General features: G+C 40.8%; 1 protein-coding gene and 2 long non-coding RNA genes across 6 annotated transcripts in view; 1 reads left to right on the forward strand and 2 right to left on the reverse strand.

The window, feature by feature from the left end:
* Window positions 1-23,563, forward strand: part of ARID5B (AT-rich interaction domain 5B) — a 276,705-nt gene that overhangs the window by 234,384 nt on the left and 18,758 nt on the right. For all 4 annotated transcript variants that reach the window (XM_053308880.1, XM_053308879.1, XM_053308881.1 and 1 more), the window contains one exon: window positions 1,831-1,928. In XM_053308880.1, the coding sequence (XP_053164855.1) occupies window positions 1,831-1,928 (98 nt within the window). The remainder of the gene's footprint in view (window positions 1-1,830; window positions 1,929-23,563) is intronic.
* On the reverse strand, window positions 2,277-3,765 carry LOC128350477 (uncharacterized). Its single transcript, XR_008319349.1, has 2 exons — window positions 3,527-3,765; window positions 2,277-2,580 (listed from the first exon to the last, which is right to left on the reverse strand). It is a non-coding gene; the product is annotated as an uncharacterized LOC128350477 (long non-coding RNA).
* LOC128350474 (uncharacterized) lies at window positions 5,114-22,336 on the reverse strand. The gene is made up of 4 exons (XR_008319345.1): window positions 22,184-22,336; window positions 21,270-21,347; window positions 16,930-17,056; window positions 5,114-8,599 (listed from the first exon to the last, which is right to left on the reverse strand). It is a non-coding gene; the product is annotated as an uncharacterized LOC128350474 (long non-coding RNA).

The following is a 23,563-nucleotide window of genomic DNA, read 5'->3' on the forward strand; positions in this document are numbered from 1 at the left end:
CTGGTAAAGGAGAACCTCTATATTCATGTGAGATCCATTCTCTGCAATTACCGCAGATAAGGAAACCATGAATACTGAGTAATTGTATGGGATTGTGGGGGTTAGGTTAAATTGTGGGGGTTAGATTAAATTGCCCTAAAGTCATGAGGGAAGTGTCCTACTGTGCTTAGTCTGTCCCTAGCTGTCCAGCAGTGCCCCCCAAACACTGCAATTTGTGTGTTTTTGACAAACCCCGCCCCACACAAACATTTTTAACAGAATTGACCCAGAAACCTGCGCCCCTACACAAAGTCTAAGGATATGCAAAAAATGTATATATATCTCCCTGTATATACCAAGATCGGGTGCCAGTTGCCCAACCATGGATGTGCAAAACTGCAGATTTTGGGTCCAAAATTAATGAGGTTCTCCCGTATCTACAATAATTCAGTCATTCCTTAAAGTTAGGTGGGAGAGAAAAAGAGGGTTTTAGGTTTTTCATCATACTGATGAACAAATAGGCATTTTGATTTAATCGGCAGCTAGGAGGTGGTTATGTTTAAGGAGAACAAAACAAAGATAAGCTTCAAGGATGTTTCTCTAAAATTATAACATTACCAAATAACATGTCTTTTCCTTCTGAAGCCTGCTTTCTGCAAAGAAAGCGTTATCTTTATGCAGAGCAGGAAAGGCGCCATTTACCCTATAATATTTAACTGCTCCACTCATCCTCTCCTTTTTAGATTAAAATTACAGGTCCCCAGATTGCAAGTTTTGATATTTGTTTTCTTTTGATTGCTGCCTTTGGCTCCTTGGTGAACTCCATCGGAAACATTGTGGGTAACTGTAAAGTCTGTGGGTCTGAATATATTAGGCACTACATCATACCACAAAAATGACAGAATTCCACAGATTTCTATTATTTACCATTTTCCACTAACCCTCCCCCCTTATTATTGTGAAGTACATGCTAAAAAGAGTGAATTGCTACCACCCTTTTTGCCACGTTATGCCTCTTCTATTCCAGTTTTTCTTCCTGTTTTTTGTTTTGTTTTTTAAAAATATATATATAGCAGCCTATATGAAATAATGGTGTGACTTTCAGAATACTTCTTTTGCCAGGTCTTCCATATGTTATTCTATTGGATTATAGTCTCTTCACAAAGAACCTACCCCTCTCCAAAACTATAGCACACAACTCGATACTTTACAAGATGTTTATTTTCTTCCATTTAGCCAAATATAGGACATAACTCAAATATTAGCATTGGAGAGTATTTAGATTGCATTACCATTTGATCTATATATTTTACTGACATAAACGGATGAAAATAAACTGCTTGTAACATATAGAGTTACAGGCGATATTTCTGTGTGGATTTAGGGGAGGCTGTGATGGATTAAGGGTTTGCAATGGATTCATTTTCACTAACTCAGTTAAAATAACTATGTAATTATTATTTGTGCTTAGTTTGAGATTCATTTTCATAATTTACCAAGGGATTTGTCTGCATACATGTTGATAGTTAATGACCCTCAATTGATTGAAGTTCCTTTTCAAGGAACTGCACACACAAAATAGCAAAATTGCTTGATAATGAGACAGCGGTAAAACCCAATTGTACAATAAATAAATAAAATTATATGAAACAAATGTGTAAAATGACATCTTTTGCTAAAACAGAGTCATAGATACACATTCAGTCCATTTTGCGGGGCCTTTAGCAGTGCTTGTAGTACATTATGTTCTAAATGTGTCACATATACATTTGTTGCTGTGAACTCAAACACTTGGTGGGAGGGGGAACCTGTAAAGATGCAAGATTAAATTTTCTATTGCCACTTTTACAGATAACAGCCCGTCGACAATGGAAACATATTTATGATGAATTAGGTGGCAACCCTGGAAGCACAAGTGCAGCTACATGTACTCGAAGACATTATGAAAGGTAAGATAACAAATATGAAATGCTTGTTTAATAAAGGGGGAAAATTAATTTGGAAGGCTTTCAAAGCCTTTTGTAAAGAAATGTGTAAATCTGTGTGTTGTGTGTGGGGTGCGGGGGGGAGTGAGGAAGCCTCTTACAAGGGCACAGTAAATATTCCATCACCAGTTTAGTCCTGTAATATGCTGTAATTTAAACCTGTGTGTGTGTCTCCAGTGGCAAAGCAAACAAGTCGGGCATCTGATTCCTTTCTGCTTCATACCTTCATTTTACCAAAGCTTCTCTAATACAGAAGCTCTAACAAATGAGAAAAATAAACCATAGTTGGAAGATGGAAGAAACGATAACAACTTCACTGGTTTGGCTATTTATTGTTTTAAATCCTTGTTGGATATACATAAATAAAGAAATCTCTGGCCATCTTCAAATTAGTAGGATGTTCCTACTAAAAGCCATACAAAACATTTCCTCCTTGTTCCTTTAATGTTTTCTTCTCTGCTTTCCTTTCTGCAGCTGACATCCATTTATCTTTCTAAAGTGCAGCAGACTTGCTGGCTTATAAGCATTGATTTTGTACCCTTTCTGAGTTAATAGTAGTTTTCAAAGCATGAGTATCCAACGTACATCAGATAATATGATATGGTTGTGTTGCTTCCTTAAAATAATTTTGAGAAAACACAGCCATTAATAAAATATGTGTGCTTTCAAGCTCTGAAATAAGCAATATGATCTCATGCTCCAGATCACTAACTAGTTGCCTGTAGGGGCCAAGAAAGTGCTTGTTAGTTTATCTTACAGCACTGCATGTTTTTCAGCATACACTAGGCATATATGCATTTTCTAGAGTGTTAACTGTCAGTCCAGCTCTCAGAAGCAGGATGCCATATTAGGTGTAGGACAATTGTTATACCACCCTATATTGCAGAGTGATATGATTGTTATAAATCAGTACCATTGGTAAAAAAATTGAATTGCTTCATTACAATCATAAAATAGAGAGAGTTCACAGACAGACATACCAGTTTTCTGTCATTCTCTAGCATAGTAAAAAAAAAAAAAAAGCTAGATAGAGCTATGTAAATGATGGGGTAGTCTATGCAGGTAGGAGCAGGCTCACTCCTCAATGGCTCCCAATGAACTCTATAAGTCTATGATCAAAGTAAACGCATGCACGCCCTTTGATCTTAGGCAATGAATTGATTTTAGGAAGAGTTTATCCAGCTTCCATTGAAATCAGTGCAATAGTCAGTTGCTTAAGTCATGTTGATTTCTGTAAGATGTTGGCTCATAGGAACATAGAGAACTGCTTTCTGCCAAGTCAGATCATTGGTGCATCTTGCTCAGTGTTGTCTACACAGACTGGCAGCAGCTTCTCCAACCTTACAAGCTGGAGTCTGTCTCAGCCCTGTCTGGAGATGCCAGGGAGGGAACTTGGAACCTTCTGCATGCAAGCATGCAAGTGCTCTTCCCAGAGTGGCCCCATCCCCTAAGGAGAATATCTTACAGTGTTCACATGTAGTCTCCCATTCAGATGCAAACCAGGGTGGACCCTGTTAGCAAAGGGTCCTACATGTTTGCTACCACAAGACCAGCTCACCTACCTTTGTTACACTGAGTCTTCCTAATCAAGCCATAGGAAGGGGAGGCACTTATTCAGGAATCTGCCTGCACAATCATCACTATTGTGGGAGGAGCAGTGTTGGTGCCCAAAAAGCAGATGGTTAAAGATGGAATTCTTAGTGAATGGCTCTCTCAGTGCTAGTCAGCTGTGGCGTGGGAAGGGGTGCTTGGTCTGAACATTCAAACAGGCTGTTGGGTTTTTTTGGAGCTTTTCTTGGTTGAGTCTGAAAAGAAGCAGGTACACAATGCCTTCTGCTGTGCTCCTGAATCTCTGGATTGCAACTTAACAATCTTAACTTCTGAAAGATGCCCAGTTTCTTCATGCCAGTGGCTGACATCCAGACTAACAAAGTGTGCGTGCAGCATGCTGCATTCCAGACTAAAGCCGCATGGACACTCACATTGGGGGTGAGGTGAGGTGTTACCTACCTCCCCTTCCCTCTGAAGCACTCTGTGCCATCCAAAATTATGTTCCTAGGGCTGTGTGACCCCCCCTCAGGGGCAGATCCCCATTCATCCATGAGACTTGTTGGGTGACTCTGGGCCAGTCACTTCTCTCTCAGTCAAACCTACTTCACAGGGTTGTCGTGAGGAGAAACTCAAGTATGTAGTACACCTCTCTGGGCTCCTTGGAGGAAGAGCGGGATATAAAATGTAAAAAAATAAATAAAATATTTTCTGGTGGCACAGAGCACTTCAGAGGGAAGGGAGGTCTGGAACTCAGTATGCTGCATGCACACTTCCTTTGCTGCACCTTGTTCCTCAGTTAACCAGGTTTTCCTAAAGTGGTGACAAAGCAAACTGTAATGTACACTGCTTTTTAAGCAGTAAAAAACCTACTTTGCAGATTAGTCTGAATTTAAAATTCAAAGCCAGAATGGTGTGGTGGTTAGAGTGCTGGACTAGGACCGGGGAGACCCGAGTTCAAATCCCCATTCAGCCATGATACTTATTGGGTGACTTTGGGCCAGTCACTTCTCTCTCAGACTAACCTACTTCACAGGGTTAGTTAGTTAGTTGTTTATTTACGATCTTAGATCAAACAGGGTTGTTGTGAGAAGAAACTTAAGTATGTAGTACACTTCTCTGGGCTCCTTGGAGGAAGAGTGGGATATAAAATGTCCACACACACAAAAAAAAGGCAAATGTGGAAAGAAATGGCACACCTTTCATCTAAACCTGCCCCACTCTGGAAACAAGTTGGGTATTTTCAGGAAACCTTGTGTTATAGTCAAAGGTACTTTGCAAATGTTCTGAATAAGTTGGCGGGGGAGGGAGAATGAGGCTGGGTGCATTTAGTCAATTTGAGGAACTCCCAGACTAGGCTGTGAAACTGCTTTTTAAAGTGAAATACTTTTAATAAACAAAATTGGCAAATACTCCTCCCAGATCTCCATGGCATCTAAAATATTATTAGCAATGGGCTTACAGTTCTACAGGCATTATCCCATATTTAGGGTAAACATAGGGAGAAGGAGGACCAGAGTGTGTTGGCTAGCCACCCCATGCTACACCCCCACCCCCCATGCTCTGTGCCCACGCCCCTCCACTCTCCCCAGGTTCCGCGTTTGTCTGCAGAGGAAGCACTCAACCCAAGCAGAGTGGAAGATGTCGCTAGAGGAGTGCGTTGACGGAGGGGCATGGCTAGTCAGTGCACTCTTGGCCTTCCACCTCTTTCAGTTCAGGGTGAACTCCTAAATAGGGCTAGAATTTTCTCAGCATTTGAATTCTCCGTTACTAACAATTTGGAGCACCCAAAGAAGGAGCTGTGGCCCAGATGTGCTTTGCAATGCAGCGAGCCTCAGATTTAATCATCTCCCTCTCTTAACAAATGGCTCTCAGGTAGCAGGGCTAGGAAGGACCTCTGCCTGAGACATAGAAGAATTGCTGGTAGTAAGAAATGACAATATTGGGCTAGATGGTCTTGACAGCAAAAGGCTACTTTCCCCATCTTTTAAATCATTCTAAAATACCAATCTTCAGATTACACATAAAACCGCACTGTCTTTATTGTTGAGACAGTGTGCATTCTCTCTCCTCCCCCCCTCCAAGACTTAAAAATGATGTTAATGCATTATCACTATATTCATTTTTAATTGTATATGGCTCATTTCCAGCAAATGTTTTCATGTTTAAAATCAAGTTGATGTTGCCAGTGGGTTCAGTAAGTGTTTCTTTGGATATGCAGTATGGGCTTTCTTTTGCCTTATTAATGAGTGCAACAATGGAAGTGCAGGTTGCTTTGAATTGAATCAATGGATGTATTTATTTAAAGCATAGCAGGAATCATATAATGCCCATGAATGCATTATTGTCGCTGTAGGGCTGACTGGTCTGAAGCTGCCTCTCTGATTGGTTTAAATCAAATCAGTCCGAGCACTTCATAAAAATGTCTTTGTCAGCCCAGGTTTGCTTCCAAACCTATTCATCTTTGTCAGTTTTTAATATTAGTACCAGCCTCTTGGCCATAGTCCATTAGTACTGTACTTAATTGCTCATGTTACAGATGATTACCAATATAAAAAGCATTAATATTTTCCCATTGTGGAGCTGTTGCTATGTGCATGATTCAACACATACAAAGTGTACCAGTTGTTATTTTGGTCATGAGGCTTTAATGCTTCACTATAGTTACCTTGGGTGATGGTTTAAAGTAAAAACAGTACGTGCCTGCATTATGGAGGTGAAGTGGTTCTAATGGAACCACTTTTGCATTTCTGAAATTCTTAACAGATTGTGATTCTAACTTCTATCTTTTATCATTGGGGATAAGAAAGCGTTGGTTTTCTCCTAGAACAATGTTCTTCGCAGTGTGTTGTAGGGATGACTATGTCAAATCAGATGTGGATTGCACTCAGGGTTTGTTCTTACTTCTGCAGAAAATGCATGATGACCGATTTTAATTTTCCCTGATTAAATAGGCATAATTCTATAAATGAGCAGGATATTATTTTTGACAGGGATTTAAAGAAGAAAAAGATTACAAGGGAAGACTTTGATGTATTTTAGTGCTCATATTTCCTAAACAGAAGTAATTTTAAAAGGGGGAAAAATCTACACTTTAAGATCATGTACTCTTCTATATATTTTCCGGCACAATTGTCCAGACAGAAGGAGTTGTGTCTCTTCATTGGTTGTGAATACATTTCCAAAGAAATAAATCAGAACAACTCCACCCGGCAGCTAGTGATACCAGAGCACAGGAATGGTTTCTGAACAGTTTTGGAAACACTCACACATGTGCACAAAAACACCCTAGAAAAACATCACACACACACACACACGCAGTTCCTCCTCAATCCCATGACAGTTAATGTGTGTGAAGGGGGAATCCCTGCACTCCCTTTCAGTTTCTTGGGGTTCCTGGCTACAGATTCCCCATCCCTCAGTCCCAGGTCTGTTACAATATTTGAATGTGAAGCTCCCACAGCCTTCCATTCTTACTACAATCCTATTCACCCTTGTCACTCCCTGCACAGATATTCATTTCCTTCTTTTTCTACTAGCGATGGGCACATCTTCTGCAATATCAGTCTGTATAGTACACTGGAGATGCCATGGCTCCGTTTCAAATGACAATTTAAAAAAATGTGTTTAGACTTGCTAGTAATCCGGACATCTTGGACTACTCTTTCCTATCTGTTGCAGAAGTACCCTCATCCCTTTGGTACTGACCGTGGTATCAAAATGGTTAAGGTATTTCCACCACAGACAGAGTCCAACATGCTAACACTGCACTTGCACAGTGAACAAAATTATGCTAATGCAAGAAGATTGTGTAGTTGCACTAAATCACAGGGATTTTCAGAACCATGGCTGCACTATTGTGCAACAGTTGTCTGCAAAATGTATGAGATCTACCACAGGTTGGGCACCTTGTGCGAGTGCAAGCATGTATGTGTTGCAAACATGCAGCACTAATTGGGAGTGCAAACTAGTGTGACAACCTTACACAAGCACAGCGTTAAAGTGGATGTTTGCCAGTGAGCTGAAATTTGGTATACAATGTAGTCCATGACACACAGATTACATCCATTGTGCAGTACCAATGACAAAATAGCAGCATCTGAGCAGAGAATAAGGCATGGGATGTAGATTTGTGGGAGTTCTATCTTCACACATTTGAACAAGGCTTAAAATGTGAGGGTGAGGGAGAAATTTGAAGTGGCAGTCAAGAATGTAAATATGAAAACAGGACAAGCCACACATGCAACGCATTAGAGGAGTGCAGGCATTCACACACACCTACTTCAGACTGTGGAAAGGCAGGTGGAATTTCCAGTGTCAGCCAGAAATATCTCAGCTTGTAAAATGCAAACTATACTAGGATGTACTGTATATAGCATATACAGTATATAGTTTAATCCAATATTTCAATTGTACTGTATTGAACAATGTAATATTGTGGGGATCAATATATTATTTTTTAGTCCCAAGTAAATACATTTCAAATCCAGATAAACATTTGGCTGCCTAAATATTGAACTGACTTTGAAGTAAACTGGATATTAAATAATGTATATACACAACTATCAAGTGGCTTTCATGCATTTAACTGGACTCTAAACTGAAGCAATGCCATTTGGCATTTTTTGCTCTCTTTCTAATACCTTAGCAGTATTTGCTATGTCAGCCTAAATGATTTTATAGCTTTAGGCAAGAATTAATGCAAATGTCATTGTTTTACTTAGACTTTCAGTTTTCTTTTAAATTCTGTTACCTGAAAACTTGCAAGTTTCTGCAAAATAGTTTTTAACTATTGGGTGATTTAATAATATTATTTTGTTCGTTCATTCTTATGTAATGCATTATGGCTGCAGTCCTATCCACATTTTGGAGTAAGCCCCCAAACTCAGAACTTGCCTCTGAGACAGCATGTGTGGTCTGATGCAAACTGGTGAAACAAGCAAGAGCAACTTAAATGCCTAACACATGTAGACTGCAGGGATAAGAGATGTTTGGGTGAGCATCTGCCATCTTCTGCCATCCTTCTTCTTCTGCCATCTAGAATACTTTACTGAAACCTGCTCCAGGTGAATTGAGGCAAATGATATCTATATTTAAAGGAAACAAACAAAAGGTAGATCTGAAATTTCTAATACTGCCATTCAAATTTTGAATGTGCATTTTTTACCTTTTGAAATTCAAATTTGCATTTTTAATTTTCCCCCTCAAAAACCAAAAGCTTTAGACTTATTGGCATCTCTTGATTTTGTCTGGCAGGCATCAAATATTGAATCTCATAAGCAGAAGTTGTCAAATACTGTCAAATTCTAGATACCATTACATGCCAGCTGTCAAGTACTATCAAATACCAAACACCATTGCATAACAACTGTGAAACATAAATATTAAATACTATTGCATGCCAGGTATCAAATACTAAATACTATTGCATGCCAGATAACAGAAACTGTCAACCACCATCTGTCAAATTTGTAATACAATAATCAGATATCAAACTTAAATATAATATATTGAAGTCAATACCATAGGATGTGAAATACATATACAAAATATTTAGCAAAGATCAGAAAATTCGGTGAATATTTACAATTAAAATTTAGAGAGGAGAGAATTTGTTTAAGCTCTACTAAAAGGTCTTATACAAGCAAATGTCACAAAGTCTTAGTTGTGTCAGTCAGTGGAATTCTAATCTCAGTTCATACAAGCCACTGGTTATCTTGATTTTCCATACAGTTGCACAGGAGAGTTGCAAACCTTCTGCATTTGTTTTATCCAAGGTGCAATTTTCAGTCAGTCACCAAGGTTTTAAGGTGTGTGTGCGTGTGTGTGCACGCGCATTGTTTGTTAATATATTATCTTATTCTTCTATATGGATCGTTCCCTCTGTTCCCCATTTGTGCTGTTTTCCTGTATGTCTCCCATACTTTGGAAAACAGAGTCTTTGCTATGCCTTTCTTTATAGAACAATGAAATAATTTTCACCCTACATGGCCTTACTATATCATGTTAAAAGCTGACACCACTGAATATTACCATTTCCATGCCACTGAAACTCCCATCTTCTCATCCCCTCTGGTGCTCCATGAACCTTCCTCCACTTTGGGAAATACTTGAAGAGTTATTCACATTGGGATAGTTATTTTCCTTTCTTACATGCTCTAATAAGCAGCAATGTCGGTTAACAATGTTGACATTTAAAATATCATAGGCATCTGGATTAGGGTCTATTGAAATGAATGGGGCACTTGACACCTCAAAGCTATTGCTACGGACTCCCCACATGCTCAGACAGATGGTCCTTTTTATTGGTTACACTGATTTCTTGGTTTAAAGGGCCTCGTTCCACAGCCATAACAGCAAGAGGTTTATTATATTTTAAAATGTAACCTGATACTTGGGAGAACAAGTCAGAGGCCTCTTTACAGCCTTACAGCTGAGTCTTCATTCTCCTTATAACTATGGATGCTGGCATGGAAAATGATCAGCTAATCTGTCTTGGTTTTAGACCAATCGTATGTAATGTATCTGAGGAGTTCAAGCCCTGGCTTTTACAGAGCAATTTCTAAAAGAAGAAGAAAGACTATTCAGCTAAAATGCCAGCAGAATGTCTCTTCTTCCAATACCCTAGCCTACAATATGAAAAGCAAAACCTATTTTTACCCACAAAGCCAAGTTTGGTCAAAATAAGATGTTGGAAATAGATTCCTGCAACAGCTGTAAAGACATTTTCTTACACTGTGATATAATATACAAGAGAGTCAAGTATTCCAAATGAAAGCTGTTTGCTTTGCTTAAAACATTTAGAGATAACTTTGTAAAAATGTGTGCATTTCAGGAGGCATCTGTAAGTGCCAACAGCTGGTCTCGTAGAAGAGGAAACAGAAACGTATTATACTGTCTATATAAATTTCTTATGTTTATCTTTACTACATATTGTAATTAATAGGAGGTTTGGGGTTTAAGCTGTTGAGAGTGAAAACATCCTGAAGCAAAAATTAATCCAGTGTTTCATGCTGTAAACTAAAGCTAGTGCTTGGTTTGACCAAAGTCAAGCAACAGATTTTTCTTTGTTATACTAGTTTTGTTTGTCCTTATTTTTGTTTCCCCCCCTCCTAACTGTTAGAGAGCTCAGGAGGTTAGATGTCTATATCTACACCAGCTACAGCAGAAGTGCACAGGTAGAGGAGCACTGCTAATTAATATTGTCTGGAGACATGGAGTTAAAGTTCCAAATAAAGTAATTTATTTGAGAAATCCATCAGGGAAATAGATAAGACTTATCATGCCTTATTGCTAGCTACAGGAAGAGGGGAAGGGAGAAGACGACGTTGTCTCTCAGGTGAGAAAATGAAACCCCAAACTATCAGTCTAACAAAGGGGATGTATAGTAGAGAAAGAAGAGACCAAGCGTGGATTCCCTTGCTCATTATCTGTACCCCTAGTACCCCTAGTGGTCAATAGGGTTGCTGTTGCTAAGAGTAGAGGCCATCAGGAGCTGCATCTCCAACACCCCTTCTCATCATCTTGTGCACTGATCTACAACTCCCAACTTCTCATGAAGAATCTGGAACCGGTTTCTTGGTAGTGGCTTGGTACTGATCTCTTTGATTTCTGTCAGTTCCTGGTATTCTAGGAGATCCTTTATCTTCTGTTTCTGATTGAGATGGTAACTTCCACCCTCTTCTCTTTCTGTTTGAATGCCAAGATGATAATAGGAAATGCTTTCTTGTTCTTTCACTTCTACTTCTTTGTTCAGGTGCTCCACAATCTCATGACTACCTTGTTTCCTTTTGTAGCAAATGATCAAGTCATCAACATAAGTCAAAATATAAGTCCAGCTGTCATTCTTGAATCTTGAGTATAGGCAGGGGTCAGCCTTTCCTTGCGTGAACCCCTCCTTGAGTAAGGTTTGGTTTAGCTTCTCATTCCATTCTCTAGCAGCTTGCTTCAAGCCATAGATGCTTTTCTGGAGTTTGCATACAAGCCTCTCTTTTCCTGTTTCTTCAAATCCTAGTGGCTGCTCCATGTAGATGTCTTCCTCTGTTTCTCCATGCAGAAATGCCATTTTCACATCTAGGTGATCAACCTAGAATTTCTGGCTGCGGCTATGCTGAGAAATGTTCTTACTGAAGTATGCTTCATGACAGGTGAAAATTTCTTATCATTGTCTTCACCAAATTTTCAGAGTATCCCTTGGCTACTACTCTGGCTTTGTAACACTCGATGTATCTTCTGCATTGTATTTGGTTTGGAAGACCATTTTCATCCTACTTACTTTCTTCCTGCAGGTAGTTCCACAAGTGTCCAAATTTTATTTTTGTGTAGAGATTCTCTCTCTTCTTCTGTAGCTTTCCTCCAATTTTTAGCTTCACATGTTGTTAGTCTTTCAGTGTCTTCCCATGTTCAGTGTTCCTGGGTCTCTTCCTTTCTGGCCATGTAGGAGAGTCTCCTGGGTGGAACCCCTTTGTTTGATCTTTGTGAGAGTCTCACTTCTGGTTCAGCATCTGCTTCCCCTTCTGGTTCTGGTTGGCTGGTTAGCTTCAGGCTTATGGGAATTTGTTCTATTTTTGATTCCTTTTCCTTCTGGATCTCTGGGACAACATGTAGGGACCAATTTCTGGCACTTCACTTGTGATTGTCTTTCATCAAAGTATACCACATTGTGTATTCTCACTGTTCCAGTGACCACAACAAGGATTCTGTATCCTTTTCCTCCTAGTGTATATCCAGAGAGTATTCCTTCTTCGTATCTGCAATTGAGTTTATTTCTTTTCTCTTTAGGAACTCGCTTTAGTATATGCTTTTGATCCAAACACTCCAATATGTCTGTCGGGCTACCCTTCCCTGTCTCCTTTACCAGCCTGGCTAGGCTTATTGGGTCAGGCCCCAGAGCAGGGACAGGGAGGGGATTGAGCATCACCCTGTGCCTCCTCTGTCCCAGGCTGCTTGTGTCTTCCCCTCTCTGGGAGCCCCTGACACTCTCTACCAGCTAGCATCTCATTCCTGGACGGCTCCTTATATGCCTCCTCACAGGCTATACATCTCCCGCCCCCAATTACGGGGCCAATGTCCCTCTTTATTACCTGTAATTGATTACCCCTTACAGCTGTTGTGAATGCCTCTCCCCCTTCTCCAAGTGCAGGGACATAAACATCTTCCTCAATCTCAAGGTTATGCTCCTTCCCTTTGGCAGCTTGCATCTGATCTTTGCTTTCCTTCTGTCCTCTACAGTGGTCTTTTTGCCTCCTGCCAGGCTTGTTGGGGTTTTATAATTTAAGTCCAACTCACTTAACAGTTCTTTGTTCTTAATCAGATTTCCAGATGTGCCATTATCAACAACTAGATTCCCATAGTCATTTTTGCAAGCACTTTCAACATTATTTTCAGCAGATTCAACAGTTCCCATATCCTTTTTCTGCGGTTTCCTTTGAATCTCTTCTAGCTCTGTGTTCATGCTTTGAAGTAATTTGAGCTCTGGGTACTGAGTCATCCCTCTTGGAATTTCTTTCCAAGTGTGGAAAGAAATTCCCTGTGGCCAGGGCCTTTGTTATGAGAACAATTCACTATAAATGGCCTGGCTTTTTACAAAGCCAACAGACTTTGCTGTTTTGTTTGGTCTGAAACACTGTAATCTCACTCTTTTGGTCAGAGACTCCACTAAAGATTGCATCTGATCTTAAATCAAAGTCCTGAAGTATGTAAGCAGATGAATCCATAGACCTTTCTGTTTTTGGCATCCGATGCTCCTTGTTCTCCAGCTGCTTCAGGTCTATCCTCTTCCAGGATGCTTTCTAGTCCCTGAGCCGTGAGAAAGGACTCGATCCTGAATGACTGTGTTTCAGAATTAAATCCATCCAGCCTTTGGATCACTGTTCCCTCTAAGGTGTGCATATGTGCATGTGCTCACACATTTTCTGATGTCCGCTCAGTTAATTTTAGATTCCACTCAGGTTGAATCAGGAAGGCCCCATTCTGAATGCATGTGCGCGCACACTGTCTTGATGCTGCTGCCCAGAACAAAACTCATTGCGCACACAGATGAAAAATATTAGAGAGAACACTGCTTTGGATTGCTGTTTATCCCTGTGCTGCAGTCTCCATGGCAAAAAGGTCCCCAGCCATTTCTCTAGAACTCTTTTCCAGTCAAGCGGGCTTTCCACTAGATTCTTTAGGAAAATAAGAACAGCCCTGTTGGATCCGGCCCAAGGCCCATCTCGTCCAGCATCCTGTTTCACACAGTGGCTCACCAGATGCCACTGGAAGCCTACAGGCAGGGGTTGAGGGCATGCCCTCTCTCCTGCTGTTACTCCCCTGCAACTGGTACTCAGAGGCATCCTGCCTGAGGCTGGAGGTGGCCTATAGCCCTCCGACTAGTAGCCATTGATAGACCTCTCCTCCATGAAGTTATCCAAACCCCTCTTAAAGTCATCCAGGTTGTTGGCTGTCATGACATCTTGTGGCAGAGAATCCCACAGGTTGATTATGCACTGTGTGAAAAAGTACCTCTGTTTCTGGTCCTAAATTTCATGGCAATCAATTTCATGGGATGACCCCTGGTTCTAGTGTTATGTGAGAGGGAGAAGAATTTCTCTCTTTCCACTTTCTCCACACCATGCATGATTTTATAGACCTCTATCATGTCTCCCCTTAGTCGTCTTTTTTCAACCAGTTAGCAATCCACGCATGTACATGTCCCCTTATCCCATGACTGCTAAGTTTTCTCAAGGGTCTTTGATGAGAAACGTTGTCGAAAGCTTTTTGGAAGCTTTTGTGAAGGTTTTTTTTTGGAAGGTTTGTGAGACAAACCTGTTACTTTCTTCACACATACACACACACACACACACACACACACACACACACACACACCACTGCCACCTTCTCACTTTCCCCAGTGCCCCTTTCCCACCCATCTGGCCTGTTCGCTTTCCCCCCGGCAGCTCGCTTGCAAACTCTCGCAGGAGCTGCTACATATGGAATTAACAACGGGTACGTTTTAATATAAATAAATAATATATAATATAATAATATATAATATAAATAAATAAAGATAGATAGACAGATAGACAGTTTCTAATTAAAAGCCTGCGAAAACAGGAGACTTGAGGTTCTTCATGAAAACAAACAGAGAAGGAGATGCTCTTATTTAAGTATGGAGCATATTCCAAACCCCTGGGGCAGCCACAGAGAGCCTGGTCATGTGTTGCCACCAAACGAGCTGGTGGCATCTCTAACCAGACCTCTCCAGAAGATCGTAACAGGTGGCAGGGTTTATGACAAAGGAGGCGCTCTCTTAAATAGCCTGGACCTAAGCCATTAAAGGCTTTATAGGTAAGAACCAGCAGTTTATATCTCACCAGGAAACATATTGGCAGCCAGTGCAGGTCTTTCAAAACCGGTGTTAATAGAGTGCATTACAGTAGTCAAGCCTGGAGGTTACCAGCATATGTTCCACTGTTTTAAGGTCATTCGCCTCTAGAAATGGATGTAGCTGGCGTATCAGCTGACACTGATAAAAAGTGCTCCTGGCCACTGCCTCAACCTGAGAAACCAGGGAGAGCTTTGGGTCCAGGAGCACTCCCAAGCGACTTACCTGATCTTTCAGGGAGAGTGTAACCCCATCCAGAACAGGCATATCTAAACCATGTCTTGGGTTCTGCGCCCCCCCCCCCCACCGCCCAGTCAATACCGCCGTCTTTTTTTGGATTCACCTTGAGTTTGTTATCTCTCATCCAGCCCATTACTGCTTCCAGGCAGGCATTTAGGGTGATGAGGTCAGCATGGAGAAGTAGATCTGCATGTCATCAGCATATTGATAACACTCAGCACCAAACCTCCTGATGATCTCTCCCAGCAGTTCCATGTAGATGTTAAAAAGCACTGGAGACAGTATGGAGCCTTGTGGAACGTCAGCTCTTGCTTAGCAGAACAGTCCCCAAGCAATGCCAACTGGAATCTGCCAGAGAGGTAGGAGCGGAAACACTGTAAAAGAGTGCCACCCAATCCTACCTCGCTCAGGCAGTCCAGAAGGATACTATGGTTGATGGTATCAACAGCTGCAGAGAGATCCAAAAAGATCAGCAGAGTCACACTCCCTCTGTCGATAGCCAATTGGAGATCATCCATCAGGCCATCTAAGGCACTCTCAACCCCATAGCCCACACAGAAGCCAAAACTGCCTGGAGCTGACCACCTTGCCCAACCATGGAAGATTAGAAACAGGTCTGTAATTAGCTAACTCTGAGGGATCCAGTGCAGTCTTCTTCAAAAGTGGTCTAATAACAGCCTCCTTATGACAAGGAGGCATCCTGACCTCCCTCAGAGAAGCATTTATAATATTTAGCAGATCCTCTCTGATAATATATTTATCAGATGAGATAAGCCAAGTTGGGCAAGTTGTAGGACATACAGTCCAAAGCAGTTTGTCCACTTCCCCAGGAGTCACAAACTGAAAATAATCCAATCTAATCCCTTAAGAAGAGTTGCTGGACACCTCCACAATAAACTCTACAGTGACTGTGGAATCCAGCTCAGCCCGAATATGTGAGATTTTATCTGCAAAAAAAGTCATTAAAAACGTCACAGCAAGTGACCAATGGTTCCAAATTTAAATTCAAGGAGGAGGGGTACATATTAGCCCCCTCAAAACCCTAGACAACTCAGCTGGACATGAAATTGCAGAAACAATGCAGGCAGAAAAGAACTGCTTCTTTGCCGCCTGCACTGCCAGAGCAGTGTCTTCAAATGTGCTCTGTGTTGTGCCCAATCAGACTCGCGCAGTCTTCCTCCACTTGCACTCTAATTGTCTACTTCACTGCTTCAGCTCCCATAACTCATCTGAATACCATGGGGCTGTCTTTAAGTCATATTCGAGAGGATGGTTAGGAGCTATTGTGTCTACTGTTCTAGGGAGTTCATTATTCCATCTTTGTACCAGAGCATTGACAGAATCATTAACAGAGCCAACCCTAAACACTTCCAAGGCTTCTTGGAATCCTAATGGATCCAATAACCTCCTTAGGTGGACCAATCTAATAGGTTCTTCACCTTAACCAGATGGTGATCTGTCCATGACAATGGGGAGATGACAGAAGTCCCCACCCATGGAGTGCTACCCTAATCAGAGCAAAAGACCAAATCGAGTGTGTGACCAGCATAATGAGTCGGACCAGAGACCCACTGGGATAGGCCGATAGTCATCATGGTCGCTATGAACATTTAACCCACCCACCCCCGACAACCCAGTCCCAAAATGAACATTAAAGTCCCCCAGCAACAACAACCTGGACGACTCCTATGCCAACTCAGCAACCAGGTCCATTAGTGACTCCACTGAGCAGCGGAGTGATCAGTACACCAGCAGAAGTCACAGTCAAACTGGACCACTAGCCTCTCCCGACCACGTCTCCGTAATACTTACCAGATGAGCTCCTTCATCCATAATCAAGTCAGACTTATTTTGAACCGACCTGTCATTACAGGGTAATAAGGTGAGGTTCTGTGGGCGAGTGGCAGTTCTCTCCAAAATCAAAGAGGTGGTAGGCCTGCTGGAAGGGGAAACAGTAATGAAACTTCTGAATTCCCTTCCCCTATAATAGCTCACTGGCCTACCAACACCATTTCTCCATTGATTCGCTACCACCACTGGTCTAGCTGCCCTAGGGTCATCTCTGTTCCCCATCTCTGTTCAGTCCAAGACACATGCCTGTACCAGGCCTAACTAAGAACTAGGCAGCAATGAAGTGAGCAGGAGTCTTCCTTCCAGCAGCCCAAGCCAATAAGTTGGCCCCAGGCCTCAGTCTCATCCCCGAAGGCCACCACCAAAGGCCGGCCTCCTTTGGTGGCTACCTGCAGGCAGCCTGTGCCAGCAGCTGCTCCCCACCCTAATAAAGGCCAGGAGATCAGAAGCCCACATAAATAGAGCTAGAAATATATTAACTAAAACAACAGTTATTGATCACTTCAGATGTCTAGTAGTCCTTGTTCTGATTTTGAAAGTAGCCAGGGCATTTAACTATCTCTGAGAAAGTATTTGCAATTTGTGAATTGTATTGCTAGTTTTCTATCAAGCAAGAGTTTGAGGATCAATTATTTGCCTTGGCATTTTTTCCTCCTTTAATAAATAACAAGAGGGTTTCTTCTTATATTTCTGTCCTCAGGGCTTTATCATTAAGATTAAATAACTGTACTCTCAAGCATGCCACTGAACAAACATCTTTTCAATTATGTGAGTAATGGATGCTTTAACAAAAGCACTATTGAAAATTCTGAAAGCATGTTTCTCTTCTTCTCCTCAACTAAAAAAAAAAAAAAATTAAAATTGAAGTATCAAGTGACAGAAGAATGTAATTGTTTACCCCTTACAGCAGCAGCTTAATCCTCTAGTCAGAATCTTTTAGAACATTTTGTGTTTTTGCAATACTTGTTCACAGCTTGTTTTGCAGTTTTGGAGACAACATGAAAGACTGTAGTAAGAGATGCATAAAGTGGTTTTTGTTTTTTTATTTGTCTGAAGGAAGGACAATCCCTTCTTGTGCTTAGGACTACTTTGTGCTTGGCCACAGGTCAAACAGTTTCAAAACCTAGCCAGAAATATTAGTTTTTTGCCTTTCTCTGGGCCCATGCTGACTCAAGTTTCAGAGAGTCCTCAAGAAACTGCCCATCATCACATGAAGGCTATGAGCCCAGAGATAGTCTTGGGGAGTAGCAGTGGGCCTAGTGTGTCTCAAGCCCTCAGCAGCTGCCCAATGATGCTGGCCGTTCTTGGGGCATGCTATCCAATAATCATCTATATACGCCATGAACAGCTATCTCCAGGTTGCAAATGGTTAAAAATCTTATCTCAGAATAACCCCAAGCCTTTCAAAGCAAATAGACTGGCCGACATCCAGACTAGCACTACACAGGTGCAGCACTCATGGAGAAAGAGGCAAATGAACATATTTTTCACTATGAGTCCCATCACCCATTGAGATCATCCAAAGAGTTTTATCTGTGGTTGCCACTGGCTCATCTGGTGGCTACTCTGAGATGGACCTTCTCTGTTGTTGCCCTTGGACTTTGCAATGCGCTCCCTGTTGAAATAAGAGCCTTCTCATCTCTGGCAACTTTTTAAAAGGCACTAAAGACATATTTGTTCACCCAGGCTTTTGATTAGATTTAAATAGTTATTAATACTTTTAATGTTGAGTTTTAAATGATTGTAATGTTAATTATTTTAATTGTAAACTGCCCAGAGACTTGAGTTTTGGGCGGTATATAAATATGTCAAATAAATAAATAAATGTCACTGGTCACCCTTTTCCTTTGAAGCCCACTATGCATAATGAAAATATGTTCCTGAGATTTGTCTGGCCCTCATCATCAAAATATTGGTATGAACTGGCCATCGCTAGGTTTCTTGACATACATTCAATATACTTCCCTTTACACATAGGCTTTACTGCCTGTCAGTGATGTGAGAGGTATCTGGCAGACTGCACTGGGATGCAGTACAAGTTGTTGCAGAACCCACTTATTCCTTTAATTAAGGAATGTGGTTGTATTGTTATAGAACAACAGAGAGCCCTGGTTGGTTTGGCCAGTAATGTAAGTGTTAGATTTTAGCTTTAGACAAATGCAAGAACAAGATCCTTGTTTAAGTATTTACCTGCAGAGTTGGGCAATGTGAAACAAATAACATCACTTCCTTGGAATATGCCATTTGATAGTCATGCAAGCAACAATGGCTGACATCCTGACTAATACTGTGCATATGCAGTCAAAAGAAGCTCATGTGCAGCAGGTGCCTTCCTGCTTCTGGAGTGCAGTCACTTGCATGTGGGGGAGATTTTTACCAAGATTTTTCCTCTACTCCTGGAAGTGCTCTGTGCAATATGCAAATATGTCCCTTGAGGGCTGCATGACCCTCAGGGACATATTTGTGCATAACACAAGAGTACTTCTGGGGGAAGCAGTGATGGTGAAAATCACTCCCTGCAAGCGCTGGCTCTTCAGAAGAGGCTTTTTGGAACAGGGTACCACCCTCTCTATTTTTTAAATAATTTGTTTCACATGCTGTACTAATCTGAATGCTTTCTGATATTTCTAAGATAGCTGATGTGTTCCATAAACTCCTGATAACTTCTATTTCTTCATCATTTGATGGTGGGCTATGTTCTCTATAAGTATTAACAATCCTGTTCTAGTTCAACAACCCAATGAAGTAGATGGTTGTTTTTGTTTCACAGATAGATAACTGTGATTTTGATTGCTTCCATACTTCACTCCAAAAAATAGTAAGCCAACAGGAAGTACCTCGTTAAAGAGGGATTTCTTGTTGCAGGGGTTTAGAGTTACTACTACTGTTGTGGTGCAAACATATTTCTAACTCTTGTGCCCATCATGCAAGTATATGTGGATTAGTGTGACCAGAGTGAGACCTTTCCATCATGAAGGTGTGGTTTGTGGGAGATTGGAGTGCTGGGCATCCACAAATCCATTCATGTGGTCCATGGGAACCTAGCGAATTGGGGATTATTTTGCCATATGGGCTATACTTCTTGTATGACTATTAAGCTTTTTTTCAGTGTTAACAGTGTGCTAGGTCTGGACTGCTTTATACAAAAAATTGCTCTTCATTTTCTTCCTAGCATCTATTTAACAGTCCAGACTATTGCCAAAGTAGGAAATTTGGATGTTGTTACAATGTAATCATTCCTATGAAATATTATTGTGTATTCCTTTAGACCTCCTGCATTTAAGAGAGAGACACATTGTCAGTGGAAAATAAACTTGAGGCTGTTAAAGCTAATTTTTAGATGGTCTCTACCATGGAATATTTGCATGCCAGCATAGCCCTGGGGATCCATTATTTGGATCATATCTGTGGGGAAGAAGCTTTGGCTGCAGTTATAGGCAGCAAACTGCTATGTTTGGAGGAAAAAAGGGAAAACAAGAAGATCAAGATAAAAATAATGAGATGTGTAAAAATTGGTAGCTTCAGTAGTGATTATTGAGCCAAACTACCCAAACGTTGAAGTCAGTGTACAGAATACACTGCACCAGAAGCTACTGGTTTGAGTTTTGGAGCTTCCATCAACTGTCTTAATTCATCCTTCAGTGTTTTTATTTGAATATCATGCATGTACATGGATATCTTGAACTACACAGGAGGCTGTGAGCCTGCAGTTGTGCATTCGGATCTCTCCTGCTCTGTCTCAGAGGTGGTTTGAGCTATTTGAAAAGTGGTGCCAGCCAGCCATGTGGTAGGCAACGACAATGAGAGCGTCTTCTTCACTACGAGCCCCACAGCCCATTGAGGTCATCTGAGGAGTTCCATCTCCAGTTACCGCCAACTCATTTGGTGGCTACACAGAGACAGGCCTTCTCAGTCGCTGCCCCGAGATTGTGGAATGTGCTCCCTGCTGAGATACGATCCTCCCCATCTCTGGCAATTTTCAAAAAACACTTGAAAAGCCATCTTTTCCCCCAAGCTTTCTCAGCTTCCTAAATTTTTAGGTTTTAATTTCTGGTTTATTTTTAAATTTTTTAATTGTTTTTAGTTTTTGTATATGTTTTTAAAGTTAACCACCCAGAGATGAACGTTTGGGGCGGTGTACAAATTAGATAGATAGACAGACAGACAGATAGATAGACAGATAGAGATAGATAGATAGATAGATAGATAGAGGAGGGAAAGGAGGACTCCACCTCAGCCCCAAACAAGAGCAAAGGAGGAGGTCATGTAAAATAAATACCAGCTGCTAGTTAAATACTCACTTTGTTTCATGATACAGAGCATCGGTATTCAGTGTGCAGTTGCTGAATCAGGACCATCCTCTCTCCGTAACCTTTGAACTTGATCATATTTTAATTTTAGACCTAGTTCTTATATTATGGCCCCCAAATAGCTCATCCTACATTATCTATTAATGGAAGAATGCCAGAACCACATAGGAGAGACAGGGTCATGTGGGGGAAACCATGGCAGTGTCGAAGATGGAATGGGTGTGACCTCATTGGTGGTGTTCTTCCCACATGATCCTGCTTCTCTTATGTGCTTTTGACATTCTTACATTACCAGAACAGCAGGAGTTGAAGTCAGGAGTAAGCAAGAGCCATGCCACTCCTAAAGCATTAAGTGTCAGAGTTAAAGATTGACATGACAGCCCCGAACTTTTTATTTTCTTTCCTCTCATGTGGTTTTGTCACTTGAACTCCTTTGTTGTTTGTTGACGACGACTACTACAGATAGATAAATTTCAGTAGTTTCTGCACAACCCAGTTGGGCTTAATAGAGTAGTTATTTGGCATAAACATTAATCAGTATATACAGTACGAAACATTAATACTTAGCACTTAAAAAAGAAAAAGAAAAGAGATGTTGAGTTACATTTTCCCCATGCATGAGAGAAGAGTATTGGCTAATGGAGGATAAGAGATTTTTTTCTTCCTCTTCCTCTCTCTCTCTCTCTCTCTCCCCCCCCCCCCATGTCTTTTATGAAATACTAATGATGAAGACATGTTTGACATGCTGTGAAATACATTTTCCTAATATGAAGTTTCTGCCTTTTGTTGGAGATGAGACAAAGTCCCCAGAGGATTTTAGAATTTGTAAATATAAAATTATCTGCCTCCATGGTTGTCCCCACCCCCATTCTTTTTAAAGGCTGGCAGAAAGCCAGATTACTTACATTACTGTAATAGATTTGATGACCTCTGGCTTCTGCTGCAGAGAAGTACATTGAATTTTTCATTACATCAGAGAATGCAGAAAGCTAGAAACTCAGAATAGTAGTATAGGCACTATTATTTAATTCAGGGTTTAGCCAAGCAAAATCTTTTCTTTTCCTGTAAGAGAGAGGGGGGAAATAGCCACAATTAAATATAATATATCTCTGATCATACTAAGTCAGGATTAATTCAACACTGATTTGTTAAACTTGTATTGATTTTTTTTAGTTACCTTTCCTTTTTTTTTCCTTTTTAAGATAATCGTGCCTTTCATAGTCTGTGAATTTAATCAGGAGCTCAGCTGATAGCAAAGACTTCCCTACTGTTTCTGCTCTAGGCTGGAAAATGTTATTCTTACATTATTCCTAGGGCCGGGTGTGGGTGGCGTGGGGGGGGCGATATAGCCCCGTGCTGTTCAAAAGTCTGCTGCTTGCAAAATGATTGTTCTTTAATACACCACTGCTTACACATTCTGGTTATGCTAATTATCCTATAAATAATGCATTTATTAATCTGAATCTATGAATTGTGCTTATGTTAAAGGCATTTGCCAAAAAAGCCACCCTGGGTTTCTTGGAAGTAAATGCCCTCTCTCCCTTCCACTCCTCCTCTAGTGTTCTCCTATGTCAAAACATAGATTGTAAGCTTCTTGCAGGCAGAGTTTTCTGACAAAGATAGCCACCATCTAATCTTTACTAATTTAATCTGTTTTTGTTTTGAGGGGCATCTATGCATTTTAGGCCATTTTCAGTTAGTGTTTGTGTAGTGCATCCTTTTATCTCACACAGAGATTGATTTAAATCTTTTGCTGAGTGACAGCTATTTAACACAGTATCAAACTCTTAATTCCAGGCATGTTGCATTCTGCAGAGCTATTTGTTAAAGCTAAAAAACCACATTTTTCCTGTCTTGGGCAATATTGACCTACAGTTGGCTAAATACAGAAAGATAATGTGTTTGTGAGTGTGAGTGTGAGTGTGTGTGTGTGTGTGTGTGTGAGAGAGAGAGAGAGAGGTTTTAATGGTACATTAGCTGAAGATTTGAATATTTCACAAGGTTTGAATGTTCTTTTATTACTCTTGTACTATAACAGCTTCTAATAATCAAATGATAAGATCACATTCTGTGGGTAATTGTGTTGTACCATGACTGAGTAACAGAAGAGAAAAATATTCAATGAACATTTAAGCAAATGGACTCCACTCTGTCATGTTGCAGTTATTCATGGTGTTAGACTTCATTTTAATCCTCCTACAGTGCATATTGATGTATGAATTCTTTTTAACTTTGCTTTCTTTTTTAAAAAAATCCCTGTTGCTGTAGAGAGTGTTGCATTAGCA

Source organism: Hemicordylus capensis, chromosome 3, assembly GCF_027244095.1.
Source record: "Hemicordylus capensis ecotype Gifberg chromosome 3, rHemCap1.1.pri, whole genome shotgun sequence".
Classification (NCBI taxonomy): domain Eukaryota; kingdom Metazoa; phylum Chordata; class Lepidosauria; order Squamata; family Cordylidae; genus Hemicordylus; species Hemicordylus capensis.